This window comes from Poecilia formosa, unplaced genomic scaffold (assembly GCF_000485575.1).
Source record: "Poecilia formosa unplaced genomic scaffold, Poecilia_formosa-5.1.2 Scaffold0, whole genome shotgun sequence".
Classification (NCBI taxonomy): Eukaryota; Metazoa; Chordata; class Actinopteri; order Cyprinodontiformes; family Poeciliidae; genus Poecilia; species Poecilia formosa.
In genome coordinates, this window is record NW_006799939.1 from 2,618,441 (window position 1) to 2,642,662 (window position 24,222).

Below are 24,222 nucleotides of genomic sequence, written 5' to 3' on the forward strand. Positions count from 1 at the left end.
AACTGGACTTGTAGCCATTATTATGTGCCCATGAGGCTGGACACCACACGGCACAATTGAACCCGATAGAACCGTTATACCTAGGATTTCTGTCGGCTAATGTGTCTCAGGTTTTGAAAATGGGCCGCTGGACATTACACTAAGGAAATGAGGAAGGGAGGGTCAGTGGAGAGCACCGGAGCTGAGCCTTTTTTCATTCAGTGTCATCAACAGAAAGAAAAAAGGCAGGAAGAGACGAAAAAGCCGGTAATTAAAATGAGGTTGACAGGTTTAATTTATCGTGCGATTAATTGATTTATCGTTTATCGCAACAGGCCTAGTTGTCACACTATGTTCAATCTTGCCATGCATGTTGAAATATTGAAAATGTTTCACTGGGATTTAAATCAGGCAAAATAAAGAGCATTGTGTAAAACATCAAGTTCTGTCTCTTCTTGAGTTGTGGTTGCCCCCTTGTTCTGGACAGGCTATTTAGTTAGAGGCTCCTATTTGCAGTTTTATGTTGAGTGTTTAGTAAGAATAAAAGAGGTTTGAATTTTATGGAAGGAGAGCTTACTTTCGTCAAAACAATCCGTCCTGCCACACAGCAGCAAACATGCAAGAATGGTTTAAAGAACTAATTGTTGCTCTACGCTCAAGTTGCAGGCATTCTAGTTTGGCTACATTAGGTTTGGCGGGATCCAAATACATCTGGAGGTCTATCGGCAGTCACATAACCTCAAACTAGCTCGTCGCTAAATATTCGAGGGTTCAAAAGTGCACGGCGGTCCAGTGTATTAAGTGACGGATGTTGTAAATTGTGTTTCCTCCTGGTATGATGGTCACATTTGGTTTCTACAAGTGTGCTAGAACCAATTAAACCAGCGAGTGTGCTGCAAAGCGGAGGGAGAACAGGCCGACTCAGCAAACAAAGACCCCGGCAGATTGGAACCAGACCCGGTACCTGAGGCAATTATTTGCCTGCGACATGTCAATAAGTTGATGATACTCGGTGCAGGCTGGTTGGTGAAAATATTCATGAATTCTGCTCAGAGAATCCTAATTTTATACCGTGTTGAATTCTCCCTACAGCTTTTACAAGTCACTCAAGCAGACAGACAAGCTTTCAAACAAACCACTACACACTGTACTCAGGTCAGGGGGGAAAAAATAAACAAAAAGGCATGCAGACAATCAAATGACTTTCAGCCTGATAGCTGAACTTAGATTTAGTTGGCCGAGGAGACAACAGGCTATTGGCAGTCAGCCAGCTCATCCACCTAAGATCTAATACACAGCAGAGAGCCTAGTAAATGCCACAGGATCACTACCCTGTTTTGTTCATAAACCATGAATTATAGGTGAAGAAAAAAGTAGAAAAACATTCTCAGACATACACATGTGTGTACATCATGATATATTGAAGTTGAAAAGCCAGTAGAGATTTCAGTCTGTGGAGTAACATGACCAATGTCCAAAGGAAGATTATCTTTAACGCGATATATAAAAAAAAATCCTGAAAAGAATACAGAAACGTTAAAAACTCCTTTAGAGGTTGCAATAGACATATAATAGATGTTAATGTTTACTTTTAAAGGCATTGCTCATATTTAAAGTTACAAAAATGGTTTAATCTACAAATTTATTTGAATCATTGTTTTGTAAAGTAATCATTGTTTTCGAAGTAAACAAAAATTCTGCAAAAGTGAAGACATGGAAGCACGAAGACATGGGAAGGGTGCTGTAAAGCCCAAAATGCCCAAAACTGGGGAAAGAGGGTTGATGAAAATATAGATTTATGACAACTGATATTTTACCAATATTCTTCTTACAATCAAATTATTTTCCAATAGCGTCCAGCTGTAATTGTGTGTTAACACCACGTAGTTTTATTGTTTTGTTTTTTTTATGTATTGACAATTTCTATAGACTACTTACTAATAGGGGTGGATGATATGGATTTCAGTTTTATCATGATATTTTGCGGCACTATGTTGAAAGGGATAACAGTGACAACTAGAACTATTAAATGCTTTGGTAATTGTACGTCATAGCAATAACAGCCACAAAAACAAATAATGCTCTAGAAAATCATTACCATCTCTAATGTGCTTCATTAGGTAGCCAAGATACTGTGGTAATCTGACACCGTCCAATGCCTCGAAGGGACAGCAGCTCTGTTAAAGTCATAGTGACTATAACCAAGCCGCCATTGTATATACAGTAACTGAATTTGAAAACATTACGACAGGGCATCTTTTGTGGCAACAAAGTATTGGGTCTCACAATGCGGGGCAGGATTAGACAACCTTCCTAGTATTTTTCAAAACACTCAAAATGACACTTTCACTCATGCATTATGAGGGCAGGTGGCAATATTCTGTAGGCGACGGCAGCATTAGGTCGAGAACAGTCAATTTAACAATATCGTCAAGGCGAGGAGGAGGTGCGAGAATGCGCCGCCGTTTGCTTTTCCTCATTCATTTCTGCTGCCCCGCTGCCTCTCCAATCAATCAATCTGGGTCCCGAGGCCAGACTGGGAATGAGTCTGCCCATTCCCCTAGTGCCATCTGATTGTACCCGTGTGTGTGTGCGTGCGTGTGGGAGACGGCGAAATGAGCAGGAAAGGTGTGCTTACATGTGACAGAGACAAAGAGAGTGAGTGTTCAAAGGGGAGTGTGTAAAACCATGACAACACGTTGGAAAGGGAGCAGGTTTGATGCGTATGGCCTGAAAATGGCCTCTGCTGCATGCGCGCGCTGTCCGTCAGCGTGTGCGTGTCTGCGGTGGCGGCCGTTATTGGCCAGAAGCAAAACCTCTCACCCTGGGTAGTAATGTTAACAGTTATAATCAACCGCGGCACCAACGGCGTGGGCGCACCACACAGTTTGTGCTGTAATACTCAATGACACAGGAGGTGAACTGAGATGGACCTCGCAAGCTGCTGCAGGCCACAGCGACTGTGTGCAGGCGGCGAGAAGTGTTCTGGTGTGCGCTCGGGTCTGAATGCGAGGATACACATAACTGCGTGTCTCAACACATTCTAATCGCCACCTTGACAGGGCTGACGGGGGCCTCGCCTGGAAAGCATTGGGCAGTTTGACACACGCACGCACGCACGCACGCGAGCGCATGCGCAGGCCGGAGTTGATATCCACTGAGGTCGAGTGGAGCAGATGAGCAGTAGAACAGTATGAAACTTGGAGAGCTGCGTTTTCTTCGCCCTCTGTTTCCTGCCTTTATTTTCTGAATGTAGTGAGTGGGGCGGGAAACGGAAAATCAACAGCTGAGAAGGGGGACAGATGGGCCAACCAGACTTGAATTAAAAATAATTAGAATTTTGTTTATTTTGATCCCTTATCTGCCTCGCTCCCCCCCTCTCTCTCTCTTTACCCTTCTGTCATCACAGCGGTCGCAACACTGGCAATGTGCTTTAAGATCTCAGCCACTGTCGTCTAAGTTAAATATGGGGATTTCAGACAACCAGTGCTGAACTGATGCTCAGCTTGTAAAAAAAGGATTTGATGATTAAAGATGATCGGTTGTGTTATTCTGGTCCATAAAAAAATGTAGTGAAGTTTTCATATTTACACCATACAGCTTGTTTCTACATTGACTCTCCTGCACGTGATAAAATGACAGATCGTGCTGTAAAAGTATGATGTGAAAGGGAGCTGGTACGCACATTCATTGGACACTTTATAAGGTACACCTTACTGCCGAGTCCTTACACCTTACTCAGCTAACTTTATGTGCTGTTGCCTGAGAAACTACACACTGAGAGTCTGCGTGGTGCGTTTGCCAATCAAAATAGACTGGATTTTTGCATTGTCGACCTGTAAACCCCCAAAACAGGAAGAACATTGTCAAATTATATTCATCTTCACAAACATGGGCAATTTTATGACTACTCCAGGCATGTGGACCATCTCTGCACAAACCAGGACACATTCTTCACTCGTTCACTCAAGAAAAGACACTTGGCTGTTTGTGAAACCTTTGTTTGGAAACTCATGGAGATTGTAAAAACCTTAGAAATGGAAGAATGATTCATTTCTAAATCCTGCTACTGCACTGAAGATATTTTTGAGATCAACAGAATGATTTCTTTCTTTTTATTTGGACGTAAAATGAATTAGTTTTTCAGAAAAGTCTGACCACTAACTTGGTTTTATTAAATTATTGCATGTTGCACATAAAATGTTATAATATTTGTAGGTTTATTATTTAAAAAAAAGTCAGTCACCCAGTACTCTCAATTTGCAGACATCGTCAAATCTCCCATAAAGTTTGGTCACCGATGCCAATAAAGGTTTTTTTCCACTAACCATTGAGAAAGGTATTAACAACATACAAAAAATCATTTTAAATCTAAATCAGCTAGGGTTATGAATGGTGTAAGAAAACTGAAAGTATTTCTACTCTGTAATGACTCCTTACGCTTGATTATATCCCGACTACGCCACATATAAACTCCCTATGGTCCAAATGAACAGAAATCTCTATACGTGGCAGCATCTTAAAGTCTCAATCGGGTTAATATCGCAGCACTGCCTTGCATGTTAACAAACCCTCCGACAGCAAAAGAACAAGCTGCTTCAGGAAGCTGAAAAGACAGATTCCGTTTTCCGGGCTGGAATTGAGTGCTTGAGAAACTCTGAGGCTTAGAGCAGATCATGCACATGGTAGGTCTTTATTAATACTTTAAAGCCAAAAACCAAAAAATAAATAAAAAAAATAAAACAACAAAACAAATGTTTAGGCGCATTACAATTTAAAGACATCTCATTCTACCAGTGTTCTGCTAAGTGAAGAACGGTGACAACAGAGAACAAACGTATAAAATGTTTGAAACTACCTTGTTTCAGTGCCGTTTGCTCTTCCTTATTTAAACTTGTGGCTTTTTGAGTTTAAATGCTCCTGAATCCGTTACAAACACCCTTTAATCTGTAGAGTCCTACACCTCGGAGTGCTCATTGATAATATGTGCGCTTCAGGGTCAACATAATTCATTCACAAAGAAAAGCCTGCGTTTGTGACATGAATGCCGACTGGCTTCCAAAGCGAAGAGGAAGTGGCCTCGGTAAATAGGAATGAGGACAGAATGCACGTTCTCCATTAAAAGACAAACACGCTAACATCTTGAGGTATTATTTCAGCCACGATAGACACAATAATTCCACGGGTTGCCAATTTCCATCTTAAGCCACATTTGCTTGGTCGTGTTCCCTCTGTCCCAGTGGCACAAAACAATATGCTACTTAGGCTGTGAGCTGAAGAAACACTTCAAGCTCAATTGCTACCTATATAAACTGGATGTAAAGCATTCTGTTGATGTGTTCTGAATCTGTTCTTTCCAGGTCCCTATCGAGAAAAAATCTTTACTTTCAGATGACCAGAATAGCTTCCTTACACCCACATAAATGCAAGTACAAAAGGCCTTTTTTTTTTCTCTCCAAGAGAATTTTTCACAGCCTCTAAAGTGGCTCTTTGCTCATGTATTCTGGGGTTTTAGATCCATCCTTTCTGTCAAACGGTCATAAACACCAGGAAAGTGATCAGACTTCTTTAGAGCAGCTCAGAACAGAAGCGCTGCCTTTATAGTACGTTCTTACCTGTCTGAGGAAAAGGTCTCCTTCGAGATACAGAAAGCCCTGAATAGTGGGTGATGAGGGGTTGACAGAGCAGCTCGGGTTTAGAAGATAGAAAGTGTAACAGTGGCTTCTAGGTATAGCGACAGCTTTTACAGCTGTGAGAGGTTAAAAACCAAAAGAGAAACACTAGCCATAGCCCAGTCCACATGTGTCTGTATCAGTAAGACACAAAACAGCCACCAAGCATAACTAACATAAGTAATAACTGGCTAAATCCACAAAAACGGGAAAAAAAGAAGAAAAAAAAAAAGAAAAAAGCCCAGCTGTGTTAATTGTTAACAACCAAGTTTGGATGTCCTTCACACATGCAGACCATCATCCTCGATCAGAATGACGGATGGCCTTGTGTGTTAGACCCCTCTGCCCGTTGTGACAGCTGTAACCCCCACATGCCAGGACAAATCACCACCTGCCCCCACGCCAGCCCACAATGTGCCCACCATCAAACTCTCTGAAGGGCTGGCTGGAGAGTCAAAAAGCTGATCTTAGTGCCTTGTGGATCGTGTTACTGAGGGAAGAAAGCTAACATTTTGTTGTTTTCAGTATCGGTGAGTGTTTGAAATGAAGTGGGAACCATATCCTCCAAATCCTGGTGACCTTCACTGGCTGACTGTATGACACCAACAGGTGTACCACTTCCATGCCGATCAAATGGTTTAAACCCATTGTGCTCTACGTACGTTTTACCCAAATCCAAACTACCGTCCAAGTAGCTAGCCTGATTTTTGGTCACTGAGTATAGTACATTTGACAGGGTGGAAATTGTACCCAAAAGGCCACCAGAGTAATTAAACCTAAAGCTCAAGCCAACTTGAGAATAAGACGAGGAGAAGACAGAACATAAAGCTGTAATGGGTACAAAAAGGGCGAATAAAGACCAATAAAATCAATTCACATATCAAAGCATATAGGTCTTATTACTGTATCTTTTAATGACTTCATCATAGACTGCTAATTGCAAAATTCTACAGTGTGTCGCTGCAGAAACCACAGCATGGATCCCAATGTCTCACACGCAGTCTTTTCCCCTCTCTGGAGAAAAAGGAGGACAGACGCCTTCGCTCTGCGTTTTGTCAGAGCCAGCTGGTGCTGATGTGAGCTGGGCAGATAGCTTGTCCTCCTGCCACGGCGTTTTTGTCCACGCATTCCTTCATCTGTCTAGAGCAGGAGAGCGGTGATAAATGTGGGCAACTTGTCGGGAAGTAAATGGTGCCATCGAGTCGCGGTCTGGTCCGGTGTGTCGGCAGAGTCGCGGGGCTAATTTTCCGCGGAGCGGCTGTAATGGGTTGTGCGTGTCTATTTGTGTGTTTGCGCCAGCGTACCCCACCGGGGTCCATGTTCCACCTGGAACAGTGGATTAGGTGCAATTAATCTTAGTTAAGCAAGCCTTGTGGAGGGCTGCCTTTCTTTCTTTCTTTCTTGTGCACGCACGTACACATACACACAGGACCACAAGCAGACACACAAAACACTCAGGGACGCAATGAGGAGAGAATGGCGCTTCATAAGGCGGCTTTTTTGTGCGTGCAACACTGACAAGTTAACCATATGCACTGTTGACAGCCCCGCTTGTCACTCGGTTTTGTTTTTATAACTGGAGACGATGAGGAAGGGAAAATGCTGTCACATTTTCTGCGTATTGCGGTTCGTCTATTTTAAAGAGACAAAAAGGCAGACAAATTTTAACTTGATGTCCCTGTCAATATTTCATCTTACGATATGTTTAGTCGCGAGAGCTGACATTATGCTCCAGCGTACACAGCACAATGTGTAGCAGTCTCAGAGCGAGCGATGTCAAGCAAGGCAAGCCAAGTGAAGCAAATTAAGTCAAATACTTCCTGCTACAACTCTTTCCTCCGAGACAGGAACGGAGAACACAAGCCAGTCTTAGTTTACGAGAGTAGCTTCTTAAGACAAGTGTAGCACAGCTGATAATGTTCTATGTAGTTTTCACAGCTTCAAGATTGACTGAATACAAACTATGTGATGTTTTCATGTCATAAAATGGGAGCTTGTTACAAGGTTTTGGCCGCAATAAAAAAAAAAAAGAAAGACAAGCAATAGACTACGAGTACAAAACAAATACTTTCGGGGTGATCTGACTGACAGCAGGCTGAGAGACTTTCAATTTATGGCCAGAGGGATGGATCGAGTATACCCATGCTCTCTCCTCCCACTGTTTTCCTGCTCTTCTACTGACAGTTTCCTACGCACAGAGGGAGCCACTGAAAGGCTTCTTCTCCCTGGTTCGACAGGATTCACAGAAAGGACTCCGGTTCTGCCACAAATCCTTAATATAGCCATGTTCCTAGTGAAGGGAGCCGGATTGGCGGCCCCTCAGTCGGAGGAACAAACGGGCTTCCTGTCTAACTTTGGTGAATTTAATCCACAGCTGATCTACTGCACTTAACTTTAACAGAGGATAGTTCACATTAAGACAGAAAAGGTGCAATACTTGAACTCCTCTTTGAACAATTCGAAAATACAGCAGATTAACAGATTTTCTTTTTTTTTAAAGGAGCAGTATTATGTAAAATCGACTGTTTTGAGCTTTGTATCATGTTACAATGTTATAACAACAACATACCTAGAGCGTTGGTGGTGCTTTGATTCTTTCATGCATGTTTGAGAGACCTTTGAATCTCCAGTGGCAACCATTCAGCTGTGCAAAACAGTGGTGCAGACCCCTCCCCTGCGACTCCACCATTCAGCTCCATCAGACTAGCCAGCAGCAATTGGCAAACATCTGGTGAAACTGCACATCTGCCGAGCTCGCTATGTGGGCTAAGTCTTCAAAATCAAGAGGATTTTAAAACACAAAGCTTGTTCACAGCCACAAAAGTGAAAATGGATTCTCAAAGGGCCTTTCAGCAAGATAAAGGTCAAACCATGGTCCTGCTAAATTAACAAAGAAAAGATTAAGACTGAAAATTAACCTTTCTTCCACATCTGTGAATGCTATAAATGCTATAAATATCATGTTCTGTGACGCTTCATCCCAAGACTGCCCTGTATTCCCACATATTTAGCACCACAGAACATATTTACAGGTGTTTGTACTCTAGCCTCCCCCATTCAGGACTATTTGTGCAGAACAATTAATTGCAGCAACACCCACATAATTTGTCCCGACAAAATCCCATGTGTCTACACCTGTGTGCAGCTACAACTGTCAGACTCGCATGAGTAAACAATGGCCCACCTGTGAATAGCGCGGCTCGACTGAGCGGCGATGAAAAGGACGCACTTCAAATATGCAGACATCTCAGGTCAAAGCCTTCCAAATGTTCGGGCCAGACGACGCTGCGTAACACCCAGGGGTTGGATTAGCATTAAAACTGTTCAATAATTAAAAAACAAAAAATGTTGGCAGACAGAAACATAAGGGTAGAGAAAAAAAAAGGCCAACTCCTGCTCTACTAGTTTCCCCATTGTGTCCTTTTAGAGGTGGGAATTTGATTATTCCTCTAACTTAAGTCACAATTATTCCTCAACCATTTTTTTCTAATTGCCACGCCCATGGTTTACTAGCTTTTACAGCCACTGACCAACCTTAGCTGGCCATCCTCTCCAATCCAGACTCTCCATCATTCGCCAAGTCGTCCTCACTCACCCTCATAACTTTCTCTCTCTTTACCATCCCCTCACCCATCGCTCTTACCATCCTAAAGTCTCTCTCTCCCCTATTTTTCACATCCTTGTCACATTCTCCTCTCTTCCTTTCCTGTAACCCCCTCTAGCTCCCCACAGCCCACCGAGATAATGCATTCTAAACCCCCGCCCCCCTCCATACGCCCCACTCCACATACCAAATTTAATGTGGGGCAGCACTGTGATGAGACGAGGGAGCAAATGAATAAAACAGTGGAACCGGCGCTGATGACGACTGAGCTCGGGGGACTCGCACTCCTGATTTATAACACCAGGTGAACGTTGGGGAGCGGGCGGAGGTATGGCTCGGCCAGATTTACATAACAGTTAAAGAGAAGCACACTTTAAACCGAAGGAAGAAGGCATTTGCTGACAGGAACTTTTTTTTTTTTTTGGTAGATCTGGAATAGACCCAGGTTCCCACCAAGAAAAACAACAACAAAATCCCCCTAAAGCGTGACAGTGCAACTTTAATGCATGTGCATTTCCCTTAAAGGTGGGCTTTGAGTGATTTCTAATTAGCCACTGTGAGGGAGGGCGGGAAGAAACGGAGGAAATCAATTCCCCATTTGGGGCAGGTAGAATGATCTATTGAAGGGCTCACCCCCAAGACAGACCTTATCAGAATGATAGTCCTCCAACTTTTCAGACAACACATGCGGACATGCTTCGTTGCATACTGAGAAGTGTTTGAGATGGTGGGGAGGAGAGGGGGGGGGGAGTGGAAGGATCATGGCAAGGGAGGTTTTAATCCCCCTGACTTTAATTAACCCACCATGAATGCAGCTGCCACCAATGACAGCTGCGAAAAACCAAGGGCTAACCCTGCAGACCTTAGTAGAGGAAAACATTGATATAATTGGGCAAAATGAGTTCTGATTGCCTTCTCACCCGTGCTGCCTTGTGGTTGTGGTTTGTGAAATTTTATTTATTTTAATGAATTCAAAAACTATCCAGTTAACATTTTTAATTTTGGTTTGGCCTTCTGAGTCTTTAATACCATAATCAATTATTGATTCGCTGTCGGGTTAAAAAGGCGTTTTACTTAGATCATGCCCATCTACTGCTGAGTTTGTAATCAGGCCTTGCGAGACTAGACATCAGGAAGGAGTTTAAAGTGAAAAGTATCAGGTACTCTGAATTATGTAAAACACGCGGCTTCCAAAGCACGGCATTGGGACCCGTTTGTGCCAACTGAAATGAATTTGGCCCATTGGCACAGATGGTTGATGCAGCGAAAATATAACCTACCAATTACAATTTTCTCACAATGGAAAATGTGAATTACAAAGTGTTTGTTTGTGAAAATGCTTTTGGCATCAATTTGACGTATTCTGATTATTTTACAACGCAAAAATGTATGAAGAGCATCTCAGATGGACACAGAACTCTTGATTTAGAAACAAAAATGGAAACTTGAGGAATTTCATGAAATGGTCCAGACTTATGGGATTTATGCTGTTTATGATTTTTATTAAACCCAAAAAAGTGAATTACCCTGTTGATTCATGTGCTTATAGACCAAAAATTGTGAAAGAAAATTGGCCTGGTTCTCCCATGTCTGTTTGTTTGACTTCTACATCTTTAGCTGTGCGTACTATTTTGATTATCTAACAAATTTGACTTTTCCCTAAAAATATAAATGTCTTTCACCTTTTATTCTAGTATTCACATTAAAAGAGAGATTGTTTTTGCTGATCCAAACTCCTGCATGTCATGTGACCTGCTCTATGTATTAAAACATTGCTGGTAATGCAGGCGAGAGCTGTGCCAAGAGAAGCCAAAACACTAGTCATTAAATTGTAAGATGTTCAAATCCAAGGTTATAGAGTAGGTGAATACATTTTAAAGCAGGTTTTGCCGACAGATTATGAAGTTTAAATGTACTGTAAAAAAATAAAAATAATAATAATAATAATAATAGTAAAAAAAAAAAAAAAGAAACGATGCTAATGTTAGCCTAGCACTTTGGCAAACTCCACCACATAAAAACCCTGCCAGCAGTAACAAGGTGAACGGGGGGTTTCAGAACACTGCAGCATGTGTTGAGTCAGAAGCATCTGTACAAACATAAGGCTGCTCAGCAGAATTACCTGCTGGATAAAATATCTGTCACTGTCATGAAGAGCAGCTCCTGAAGCTGAAACAGAATCAAAATCTTAAAGTAGACCACATACTGATGAAATGCAGAATGTTACTTTACTGCACTTTAAAGCAGGTTAATTTTCTAACATATGTTTTATATATATACACACACAACAATTATGACATCCTTAATTTAAACAAAGTCAAATTGAATTTGCCTACATAAAAGTTGTGCATAAGAGTTTGACTATTTCAGCAACTATCATCTAAGCAGGGCGTTGGCATTCATGGCAATGACTGTCAAACATGAAGGCTAAATGTCTGCGTGCTGTCCAGAGTCTGAATGCATGGGATTTCAATGTTCTATTACATACAGTGTTTAAGCAAAATCCTTTCCAAAATTATGGCATCACATTTTAATTTTACAATGACAGCTGCTACTCAATATGTTGTGGAGCCCTAGACAAGTGAAATGCAAATCAGAAAAACATAATATGCACAACAACAAAGACCAGGAGGCAGAGAAACTATTCGCAACTGTCTGGAGAACAGCCATCACTGAGCTCCAGTATAAAATAGACTTCAATTACTTCTGCTTTGCCAACACAAATTACAGAACCAATAATATTGAGTCTACTGCGGTAGATCAGCAGCTACTTTGTCATTTTCAAATCTTTATGCAGCAATCTACTGAGGCTTTTCTACCTTTCTAGAAATCCGTGGAGAAGATCTCATTTTTGTTTTTTGTTTTTGTTCTTTTTTATTATTATTGCTTAGTTTTTATTCTAGCTAGCAACTGAGAAATCCAATGTCACCATAAGTTTTTGTCATATTTAGGATGATCAGAAACCATTCATCTCTTATTGGGATTTTATGTTTTAGACTAAGACAAATAGCTCTGAATAAATTTGAAGTGAGCTTTGAAAACAGCTATTTTACATGTTTGTCCCCTACAAGGTTTATGGAAAACTGTTATTGTTCTCTAAACTAACCCTTCTTTGTGGTTGTAATGTGCCAAGGACTTACTAGCAAATAAAAGTACAGACACTAATATATCCTGTGATTCTTGCTGGAGATTTGTTTCTAAAATCAGAAGAAATACGTAACAGAACCCTTCCATTAACCGAGTTTTAAATCAGCGCCTGCAGATATCTCTTGCAGGATCACACTTCTTTCTTTAGAAGAAAGAAAAACACCACATCATAAAATATCTAAGTTGAAGCTATGTGGTTAATTGGTTTGCTGAGAGTTTAAACTGAGGCAGCAGGAGTGACATAAACAACAAACACCAAACTGAGACGAGGGTGCCAATCATCAAAATCTATCTCGTTAATGACTGCAGGTTGTTTACACATGAAGAGGGCAGCTTGCTTGCTTTCTTCTTCTTTTTTTTCTTTTTTTTTTTTGTTTGTTTAATTATCCATCTTGCTAGAACTAGAGTAGCTACCCGACAGTCAAACATCCAACCTAAATGCTCTTTGGAGAAACGAAGACCATTAGGTGTTGTCCGAGCCGCCTTTTCTACAAAAACACATGTCTAATTACAGACGCGGCGCTCTCTGCAAAACAAGTCTGGACGAAACCTGTTTGTTTCGCCAGCCTGACAACTGCTCCCATCTTCTTGACCAATGAGAAGCATGACTTGAAGCTGGACAGAGAATTTGGCAGCTAGCAGCACCTGCGTTGGACAGATAGCTTGTAGCTTGGCTTGAGGCAGAAGGACAAGCAGAAGGAAGGGGGCTGGCAGCTAACTTTGGAGAGGGAAACCATGAAACGGATCGCACACAGATGTAAAATGTACAACATGCAACGATACAGGCACCAAGAGCCAGTCTGTTAGCAAAGTTTGACGCTCGTACCATATTTGTCATTAGAGGGGGATTCTTCTAATCAGACAAACAAACACTCCAAATAATTGTGTCCTTGGCGGCGGGACTATAGCGGGCTTCCCAAAGAGAAAGAAAAAAAAAAAAAACCACTGAAACAAATGACTTTCAGAAAACAAACTGATCCATTTCTGGGATATGATTATCCCAACAGGACATTCGCTGGGCACTTCCATTTTTCTCTCCAACAGCAGATAAATAATTACCCCTCATGGGGGCGGGGGAAATGGATGGAGGATTTGGTAACACGCGGGCTAGAAGGTGAGTCTGTGATTTCAGAGAAGGGAAAAGGGAAACAGAATTGAAGAGCAGAGGCACCGCTTACATGTGGCGAGTCTGGAAAGCGAAAAAAAAAAAAAGAGGGGGGGAGTTAGAGCAGTTATAGATGAAAGGTGTGGAAAAAAAAAAGGAGAGAGGTCTCATTTCACCCTGTCTGCAGGATGCCTCCTCCTGCAGATGAATGGGAGGAGGAGGAATTGGTTTGATAAAGCGACCCCCTTACAGACTGAAGAAAATGACAGCACCTTGTCAGTTTGATACATCCATAATGTTAGTCCTGCGAGGCTTTAACGCATTTTTATCTGGGACGCCACGTTTGAGCTATTTACACAGCTTACCTAAAGACGGTTTAAATATGCGTCTGCCACACAGATGGTGGGAATCAGATATTTATATTTATGATGTAGTAAGAAATCTTTTTTTTTTTCTTACCATACAATATCAACTCACGCTATATTTTATGATTTCAGCTCAGCATAAAAGAGCACTTTTTTTTCTCTATTTGTTAAATGCCAGAAATATAAGAGATATGTATTTTTTTACTTTACATATTCCTTAGCAGAGATAGTAGAATTAGTTTGAAAAATATGACCTGGTTCAAGCATTTTTTCACTAGTCTTGATTACTTTCCCCCCGAAAGAACTCAGAAATCCAATCTTTTTCCAGTCCGTCAACGCACCATGTCTGTAATTCCCACAAAATGGTACCATTCTTCAGTGTGGAAGAGCTTACTGAGTGAATAATAATAAAGATGTTAGCTATTCTTAAGGCACAGGCTGTAAGGAAGAAAGTAGTTATTTAAAATGTATACTTTACTTATTTATTTATCTACAGAGTTAGGCTGGCTGTCCTTTTTAGCTTTACCCAATAGGCCAAAACTTCATTGGATAACAGAAAAAGTTCAGTTTTTTAGCATTTGCTCTTCTAAACTCTTCTCTCTTCTCAAAATCATCAGCTTTACAGAAATCTACAGGTAAGATACACACAGAGACTTCTGTCTGCAAATCTGATGCTATCTGACCAGTGGGCGCCACATGTAGCAGGCTCCAAACAACAGCAGCGAATAAGAGTCGCAACAGTGAAAAGATAAATGAATCCAAGAGAATGGAGCAGAAGAATAACAAGACTGTGTGTGTGTGTGTGTGTGGGAGGGTCGCTATATTATATTTAATGATCAATTTAGTTTGATCATGAGCTTCTTGATCCAAATGGAATCAAATCTTGAAATGCCTAAAGATGAAGTCACGCACAGTGTGGGAGGCAGGCGCTGATCTCGATGGGAAAATAAATAAATAAAAGTAAATAATGAGTTTGCTTCCAAAAGCAGACAGAGAGCTAAGGAGAAACATATTTTACCTTGTTAGAGTTATTTTAACAACAGATGGTTGCGCAGCAGCCTTACTGAGTAAATCTGTTTTATGTGAAAATCAATCTTTAGCAGATTACTGAGACAAAGTAAGCCTTACAGTAACCTAATTTTATTCTGGGCTGTCAATAACTCACTCATGGAATAACGTATGATAATTGTGTGTGGCGAGTCACACCTCATTAGATCTGCCATTGATGAAGTTTGTCCCTTTAAACAGTGAAAGCCATGAGGAGGAGAAATGAGGGCTCACTTCTGGCTAATTTTATGAAGTGACTTTCACTCATGTGAAGGAGAAGAAAAACACGCCATCTTTAATATTAAAACCAAGTCCGTCCAGCGAGTCCAAAGAAACTCATAATCAGGCTCCAAACTTTATATCCAATCAAATCACCGAAGATTTGGTATGAGAAACGAATCAGCTTTTACAATATTAAGCTTTAAATCCACCCAGCGTTCCTGGCATACACTTTATATCAGATTCCCTGGCTGGTTAGCCAATGTCCTCCTCTTCAGTATTTCACTTTTATCCACTTCACTTCTCCCGAGTGTGAAATCCAATTGTAAAAACCCAAAGGTGTGAGCAGCTGCCATTAAACACATGAAAACATAAAGCCCATGGCAGGACATGAAATGATGACAAGACAAATGTCCGCAACACTTCTAAAAGAAAGGAGGAGGAAAAAACATGAATGCTGGACCAGTTGAGGCTAAAGAAATCCAACTGAGCTGACAGGAGCGATATGGATAAACGGAAAACTTAAGCTACCCAGATTCACTTAAGAAGCTGGATGTCTTGGAACAAATTTCTGGCTTTTTATTATTATTATTATTATTATTATTATTTTAAATCCCATTTGCAATTGATTTAAGTTCACATTTTTATTGCAGCTACAAAAAAAAAAAAAACCCACAGAAACCAGATTGTTTTTATTTACTGCATGTCTCCTCAGAGGTAGTGGGGACATTAAATGACTACCTTCCACAGCTTCATTCATGCCAACATCCTTAGTAATCTCTCTGTTCCAGGATGCAGCTTCTTTGAAATGCTTCGTCACCGATGCTGCAACAAAAAGACGCGGAGCACATATTTTATTAGCATGCTCCTCGTGCGCCTCTGTTGCTCAAAATGCCTCGGGAGTCACCGGCTGGAGCTGCACACTTCTCCCTCTCCGTACGTTTAGTCGATGATACAGGGAAGGGGTGGGCAAGGGCACGACAGATAGGACGACTGGTGTCCGAGCCAAGGTTCTTTATTATTCTTTTTTTCCCCTCATTGTTTTCTTTCATCCCAGGCTCATTCTGCTGCGTGCGCGCGATTACTAGTTCTCCTTCTAGCTGTTCGCTCATTTTGGTCACACTTGCTGCCGCCGGCTGCCCCGTGAGCGCAGCTCCACACTGGCACCTGTTGATGAGTCGGCGGCATAGCACATGCACACACACACACACAGATGCACACGGAAACGACCCTGCTTGCAAACACGGAAAATGATCAATTAAAAAATAAGTAAATAAAAATTAGTCAGTCGTAAAGGTCGTCAATCCAAACCATTGTTCCTTTTGGAGACACGTAGCAGGAGCGACGGTGAGTTAGAGTGAGATGATTCAGATTTACACACACACACACACACACACACGGACCTCGGAGGCAAACGGTATCCAGGGAACATGATGCCGCCAGCTAGGAGAGTGTCAGCTGCTCAGCCGAGACTTTCTGCGTCCATAGGTTAATGATTAACTCGGTAGGCATCAGAGTTGATACAAACGGCGCTGCAGCACTAGAAAGATATCATTCATCTCCTGCGATTCCAGTGGGAGGCTCGCAATGCAGCAGTTTAAAAGCTTCCCCTAGAAACACCCAGGCTGGCAGAGGAAGGTTAGGATGATGAACCGTAAGGAGGCTCCGCTTGATAAACTTCACACGACCAGCAGAGAGGACCTGCAGCGGATCACTGATGTTTCCCTCGGGACGGCTTAGAAGATCTTCTATCAGAGCAGATATCTTACACATCAGATCCGTCCTTCCAATGTCTCAGATACTACAAGAGAGGCCAAAAGCTTTCCAAGAAACGCATCACAAAACACTTTTTCGCTGTAACAGGACCCCAAAGTGTGGTGGCGCACAGCCAACTAAAAATATAGAGGTTTAATTAAGTTTTGAAACTGTTTGCAACATTTCACAACTTAATGCTTTTTTTTCTGTTTCCATCCGCTTAATGCATGTTCCTAGTGCGATCGTTCGCCTGTGGTCAGCTCTGACCCTCTAGACAGGAACATGTTTTTAATTCAACACAATATGAAGAGCAAAAATCATGTCACTACACTGGGTTCCTTTAAATCAAGGCTAGTTACTGTATGATGTTTCTTATGGTGTAAAGCACTTTGAACCGTCTTGTTGCTTAAATGTGCTATACTAATAAACTAGACTTGACTAGAATCCAACGGGATGAAGTGAAATAGGGCTCCACAACATTAGGAAAAAACACAACCAAATATCACATCCAAGCAGACCTACCAGTTGCCACAATGCAGTTGTTAATATTGCTATAACAACTGTAATTCAATACATTGTTCAGCTTGAAAGTGAACATTTGAAATGCATTTCTTAATGTTTTTCTTTTTGAAAATGTTAACTAAATCTGCACAGAAACTGCACAATACTTCCATTAGCTGCATTCAGCTCCAGCTCAAACTGTACACCTGCATCGCCGGGTCCAATAATTCACACATCATGTTCACAGACTGTACGACCCGACTGCTCGCACTGTACGCGATACGTCGACCTCTTGAATCTGAAACGGCAATGGAGAAGGAAAACAGAAGTGTGGAGACACTCGCCAGAGAATCCCGCACAGAAACAAACATGCTTCATTGGCAATTTCTGCCATTCTGTGTGGCAAAAACTTTGAAAATGTTTCCTTTTCTCTTCCGTTTCAGCAGAGTGAGAGGTTCGGGTAAATTTGGCTCGGGCGCTTCTTTGACAGCAACACGCCGGTCCCTCATCTCGCATTGAGGAATGATGAGCCACAGAGGCAATGTGTCAACAAAAGGCCAAAACATTTAGACCTTTTGCTAAGCCAGTTAACCCAGTATCTGTGAGTTTGATGCAATGAGGCAGCCAAAACCAATATAGTGGATTTACTGCAGCACATGTATCCAAATCCACTCTGGCAACAGTGATTTTGTCGTCAAAGTATCAGCATTATGATACAAAATGCTTAAAATAAAGGGTTGAAAGATATCAGGAACACATGTAATCAATTATGAAAAAAAAAAAATGCAATTGCTGAATACTGCAATATTGATTGCATCAGGAAACCAAATTTTCCTGATGCTTTTGTTTCCTTTGCATCGTTACAGATCTCCTTCTTTGGAGACATTTCAGTGCAGGAAAGAAGAAAATATGAGTCTGATGTTTGCAGAGTAGCTTAAGCAAACATTAAGAGCAGCAGAAGTGGTTTGAGGCCGTTACAGTAGCTGTAACTGAGGAAACAACTCCACGGCTTTACTGAGGAACAAGATGGAGCTTCGGGAGAAATCGGGAAGGAAAACTGGAAGACCTTTAACCTACAATGGGGCAAAATGGATTTGGACATTTCGGAAGCTTGTTTTATAGAACCTGACAAAAGGTATTTATAGTAAGTTTAGAATCAACAGAGATGGATCCCTGCTATTGCTAACAATGCTAACGGTTATAATCACTAATAAACATTAAGAACAATTTTAACGACTGCCAGCAATATATATTGGCTCTGCTTTGCTAAAGTAGTAGATGTTACTTGTGATTTCAGAATCACCTCCTCTCATAAATATTTAATGACTGGAAGCAGAACTGCTAGGTGGGCATTTGTTGTTAAAATGCTACAATATTTTACCAACAATGGAATCCAATAAAGCTAAAGTGTTGACAACAACAGTTTCGTTTTTTTAAATCCTGTCATGTTCTAAATTCAAGCTTGGGACTGGAATAATTGGTCCCAAACTCTGAGAATCAGCCTTCACTGTTCTGAAGTCTCTGTTGGTGTGATTTTATTTCCCCCCCCAATTCATTTACAAAACCAGGGAAAAAACAAAAGAACAGGAAATTTCAGCAAATCTTTAAATCCAAATAACCTGACTGAGAGCAGATATCATTGTTATTCATTTATTTATGAAGCCATCAGTGACTGACTACCAACAGCACACCAGTTTTGTGAATCTTTTTGCAGCATAATGTACTAAGATGCTTCAGTTTGCAAAACAACTTTGGTTTAGCGAAGTGATCATGAACAACTCTTAGCAAACAAAAACTGAGCAAACACATCTAAACGAGTCGGCTTATTGGAAGGTTGAAAAGCAGATTCCAAAGTCGACTTACGAAGGCCAAATACTTAATACAAGGAAAATATCTGTAGACTCAAATATTACTGAACATTATAAACGTTTTAGAGAACGATCGATATGACCTGATTGTTAACTCAGCTCTTGTTTTAGAAAATCATCCATTTTTTTTGTCAGTAATGTTATTTAACGCCAATTTCGGCCTGGAGCGCAACACTTCAGCTCCGGCTTGTGCTGCAGGTGTGCAGAGGTTTCGAGGCGCCCCACTCCAACGGCAGCGCAGATGAAACGCCAACAATTAGCCGCTGCAGAACAAGCGGCGCAGGCAGCCGACTGGCCCAGCTGGTCAGCTGTTTGCGTGGGCAGATAATTCAGACTGAAGTACAGGAACAAAATGACCTTATTTACAGACATAAAATCAATTCACTGCGATGCGGCCGATGAACCGTTTTTACTTCTGTCACCATCTCTGGCTTTGATTTAGAATCCCGGCATCACAGAGTGGAGAGAAATCGTCTTCTTGAGGACAGGGAACCTGCAGTTCCTGGCGTGATCTAATATCCGACGGCATGCTCTCAGTTAGGAGAGCGAAAGTTGGCAGGGACTAGAGAAACGTTGTGAATTTGGTGCCGCGCAGTCAGATCACCTGGAGCCTGTCACCTTTTGCAGATGGATCTGGATCCCTGTTGGGAGGAATTCTGTCCAGGCTCTGTGAATCTGCCAGGAGTCGCAGCGAGGCCGTCGTCGATGAAGCCCTCGTTAACTTAAGAGTGGCAGATGGGAAACCCGGCCCTTCAAAAGTCAGCATCCCAACAAGCTTTGGCTCCCAGCGATGCAGAAACACACAGTGGGCCGGGGTTCCTTACACTAATGACCTTTAGCTACCAGCGGTGAGTGTGTATCCTTGCTCGGTTTTTGGCAGCTGCTCATTAGCAACAGAGGCCTGTTAGACTCTCCTCCCTGTCCGCCTTTCCCTGCAGCTGCTCACCTCCCAACCCTCCCTCAGACCAGCATGCAGCGGGATGTGTTGGGCCTAACTGGGAGCGGAGAGGAGTAAGGCTCCGGCAGAGGTCAGAGGGCACGGTGGCGGGAGGCTAAGAGGGGTGGAAAAATGGATGTTTGCAGATGGGGAAGAAATGAAAAGGTGTCAAGAGTTGTCCAGAATCAGATCTCAGGGAGTTGAGTAGCGCATGTTTTAGAGGTGAAATCAAGTTGACTTCCCTTCCACTTCACAATTACACACCTGAATACTCTTGCGAGAGAGAATCAAAAAAATATTCCTCACAATGAAATATTTTTACCTCTGCCTCTCATGGTCCGACCCTTAACTAGCTTAGCGCTAAAGAACAGAAGAGCTAATCGTCAGTCGAGCGTCAGTGTGGAGTGAAAACTTCTTTTGAGCAACTCTCGCTCTGCTTTGTGAGCCAACAATGAGATTCAAAGCCGATAAACGATAAAGTCGTTTGACCCGGCTGTCCCTCGCCGTGATCAGATAAAGTAAACTATTCCAAGTCCAAAAATAAAACCATATTTTCCACAGAAACGTCTCAAATTAACGCTCCCGCCGCCATCTGGTACATCAGCTCGAGAACTTCGGAGCTAATTAAAAACCTAATCATCCCAATTTGCGGTTTATAACCGGCGCACGGTGGAATTTAAATGACAAAGCCGCCGTTATCAGTAATGAACGGAACAAGGAAGCGGTGAAATGTTACTGAAGCGTTCAAATACGACGATCTCATAAATTTGTCGTCGACTGTCACCGGCGGATCGCGCGGCCACGGCAGCTCAGCTGAACTGCCCCGCCCGCGGAGCTGGCGCTCGCTTTCAGCCTCTGAGCTCATCACTTTTGGTTACCTTCATCAAAGTCGGCGTCGTCCTCGGTGTGCTGCGGGAACGGGAAGCAGTTAGTGATCTCCAGCCGGTCGTCGACCACCAGGCCCAGCAGGACGCCCTGAACCACCTCGCTGCCCTGGCCCTCTTCCTGATAGTGCTTAATAATCTTCAGCACCACCTGCGAAAGCAGAGGGAAAGAAGAAAAGAAAAAGAGGCAAACATCACTCAAAGTATTTAACTAGAGCAAGTGGAAATAACTCAAAAGGGCGAGTTATTGAGATCTTTTTTACTCCCTAGCAAGAAATTTCATTTGAATTTCTGACCTGGAGTTTCATTTCCTGCTGTTCCTACTTTATAATCCACCAATTTATGTCATCAGGTTTAAATACGTCTCTGCTTGTTAGGTAGATTTGTCCTGATTAGTGTGATTGAAGAGCATTACCGTCCGTTTTCAGAAGCTAAAACGTTTCCATTTCTTCCTGATCTTCTGCAGAAGAGCTGCAGCACAAACAAATTAAGCCTTTTTAATTATCATAAAAAAGGACAATACAGGCAAGAGCTCTGTGACCTTTGAATATAGTTAGCTGTTCTGTGAAAAGTAGATATTAAACAAATGACCTAATTAAATAATGTATCACTCAGTGAAAGTAATCCATTTTTCATTAAGGATCGTGTTAGGAGTTCCTTAAAACACACACACGCACACACACACACACACACGCACACACACACGCCGCCTTTCTAAAAGGAATATTTTCATCCAGCGCATTGGAAAATTTAAATACTGAAAACACGAAGACTTATGTACCACCACTCCAGTCAGACTACTATAAAATGTTAATAAGCAACGTGGGAATCCTTGTACACAAGCCTTTTAGAACAAAGAAAGCATTTTACTCTGGCTAAATGTGACAAACATGTCGGGAATTTACAGCAAACGCGACATGACGCCGAAAAGGTCCACAAAACGTGGTTTCTCCCGATGGCTTCCCAGATAAACCAACAACCTGATTATGTCCTCTGACGTCGACATTGGAAAGCACTTAACCACACGACGAAGGTTTTCTCAGCATTTCCATGTTCGTGATGAGTTTCAAAGTCCCAGTTTTGAATCAACATATTTATCTGCTATGTTTAGATTTTTACAGCAAAAGAATTAAAAGTTCAGTATTTATTTTTTTTATTGAAATTTTACATCCTCCTCCCCCAACTTACTTCACCCAGACACTCCTAAATCAGTATCGTTTTGTAGGAACTGTTTTTCTTCTGGAACATCTTTTAGATTAAAAACAAAGAATCCTTTTCCTTCTTTTAAATTACACTTTTTATGTTGATCCATCACTTAAAATTTGTTTGTGGCCACGTCACGTCTTGTTCAAGCCGAAGAACTGAGAGCAATGCAGAAAAGCAACATCTGACCAAAACCTGCGAAAGAACTTCCTGATCTTTGCTGGCCTCCATCTTGAGAGTCCACTTTAGCACACCTGATTGAAACGAATGGGTCATTAGCAAGTCTCACTGAACCTGATGACAGAGTGAGGAGGCAAATCAATCATTAGCAGAAGGTGAGCTGGAGCGAAGGAAACGACAGAGACAGAGCAGCCAAAGGAGCAAAGATGGTGAACCCTGAAATACCTGGTCTGCTGTCTGTTATTCAAAACTAAAACACTTCCTATTCTTCTGAGAACCTGAGCCGGAACAAATCCATCAAAACCGTAAGATGCAAAACATATCCAGTTAAAGCAAGACTGTGCAATTTGGGTTTCTGTAACAATAGATTAGGCCCCATGCATCACCAAAACTACGGCATGTAATCAATCTCGCAAGTTTTTATGCATTTTCTCTGGGCATTGAAGGTAAAAAAAACATATTTTTTAATTTTCTAAAAATATAAGTGTTTTGTTCTTTGGGCTTTGGAAAAGAAGAAAAACAATCTGCATTTATTTTCAAATAAGAGAATTCATTTGGATTTAGGATCCAATAAAATCACCAAGCAACTACTTAAAACTTAAAATACAAATAAACTCCCTGCACCAAGTTAAACGGAGCAGAGACTGAAAAAGTCAAGAACGGTGCTGTAAGCAGAGTTTATGAAGCTTGAATGTAGAAGAAATGTAAGCAGATTCCAAAATACAACAGATGGCTGAGCTGCTGTGACACCAAAACACAGTCAGCTCCTGCTGCCCCACAGGTCAATTAATACCCTCTCACCCCAAAAAAGATATCTAGTTTCCAAACTAATATTTCCCACAAGGTTTTCTTGAAAAAAGTTGGGTATACTTTTTCTAAGTTTACCCAGTAAGCATTTCCATCTCTTTACGTTCTAAATTACCAGCATGGAGATCAATTGTTTCCATTTAATCATCAAGATTCTACTGACATCTGCTTAGTTTCTTGTTAGTTTTTTTCTTAATTAATTAACTCATCATTATTAAAAACAATTTTTGCTGCATTAAGCATCAAGTATATAGCAACACTGTGAGCATTAGCAAGTGTGCTCACACTTGCTCACAGTGTTGCTATATATCCACAAACATGCTAACAGAGCTTAGCCTGTTCAGCGGTTTCGCTAACGTTTAAAATGTTCGGCACACTTTGCTTCCCGTAAGGTAAATTTTCCAGGAAAAAAAAGTCCAAAGCGCTACTTTATTTAGCTGTTTAGTAAACTTCAGTAAACATCTTGTTTTGAAGTTTTGGTTATCGACTGTCAAGATGTTTATATTCGTGCTCTTATTTTGAAGTGGGTAAAGACTGTTTGCTCTCCCCCCATAACTTTAGTTCAAACAAAAGAAAAACACATAAAGGAACAAAATAAAACACAAAAATAAAATATCTAAAGACATTACCTATAATATAAGTTATAATGCCAAAATTAAACCGGTGCTTAAGGGTTATAGTTTTTAGAGCACAGATATAATTTGAATCGAAGTTAGCGCATTAGCTTTAGCTTCAGCTAAATACTGTGTTGCTGTAATGCTTTAGTGCTAGCAGAACTACTGTTTTGGATTAGGTCTTTAGGGTTAGCACTGCTAAAGTTAAATGTGCCCACCACTTGCAGTATACATATTTTACATATTATATATGCACTGATATTGTAATTGCCACATCTCCAAGTATGAAAAGTCCTCAATAGCTTGCAGAAAACTGTCTAATTCCACCCTTGGTA

The 24,222-nt window shown here is 41.4% G+C and overlaps 1 protein-coding gene across 1 annotated transcript in view; it reads right to left on the reverse strand.

Moving 5' to 3' along the window:
• LOC103134963 (eukaryotic translation initiation factor 3 subunit H) overlaps positions 1–24,222 on the reverse strand; it is a 72,094-nt gene that overhangs the window by 41,460 nt on the left and 6,412 nt on the right. The window contains exon 2 of the mRNA XM_007547522.2: positions 21,078–21,234. Within this exon, the coding sequence (XP_007547584.1) occupies positions 21,078–21,234 (157 nt within the window). The remainder of the gene's footprint in view (positions 1–21,077; positions 21,235–24,222) is intronic.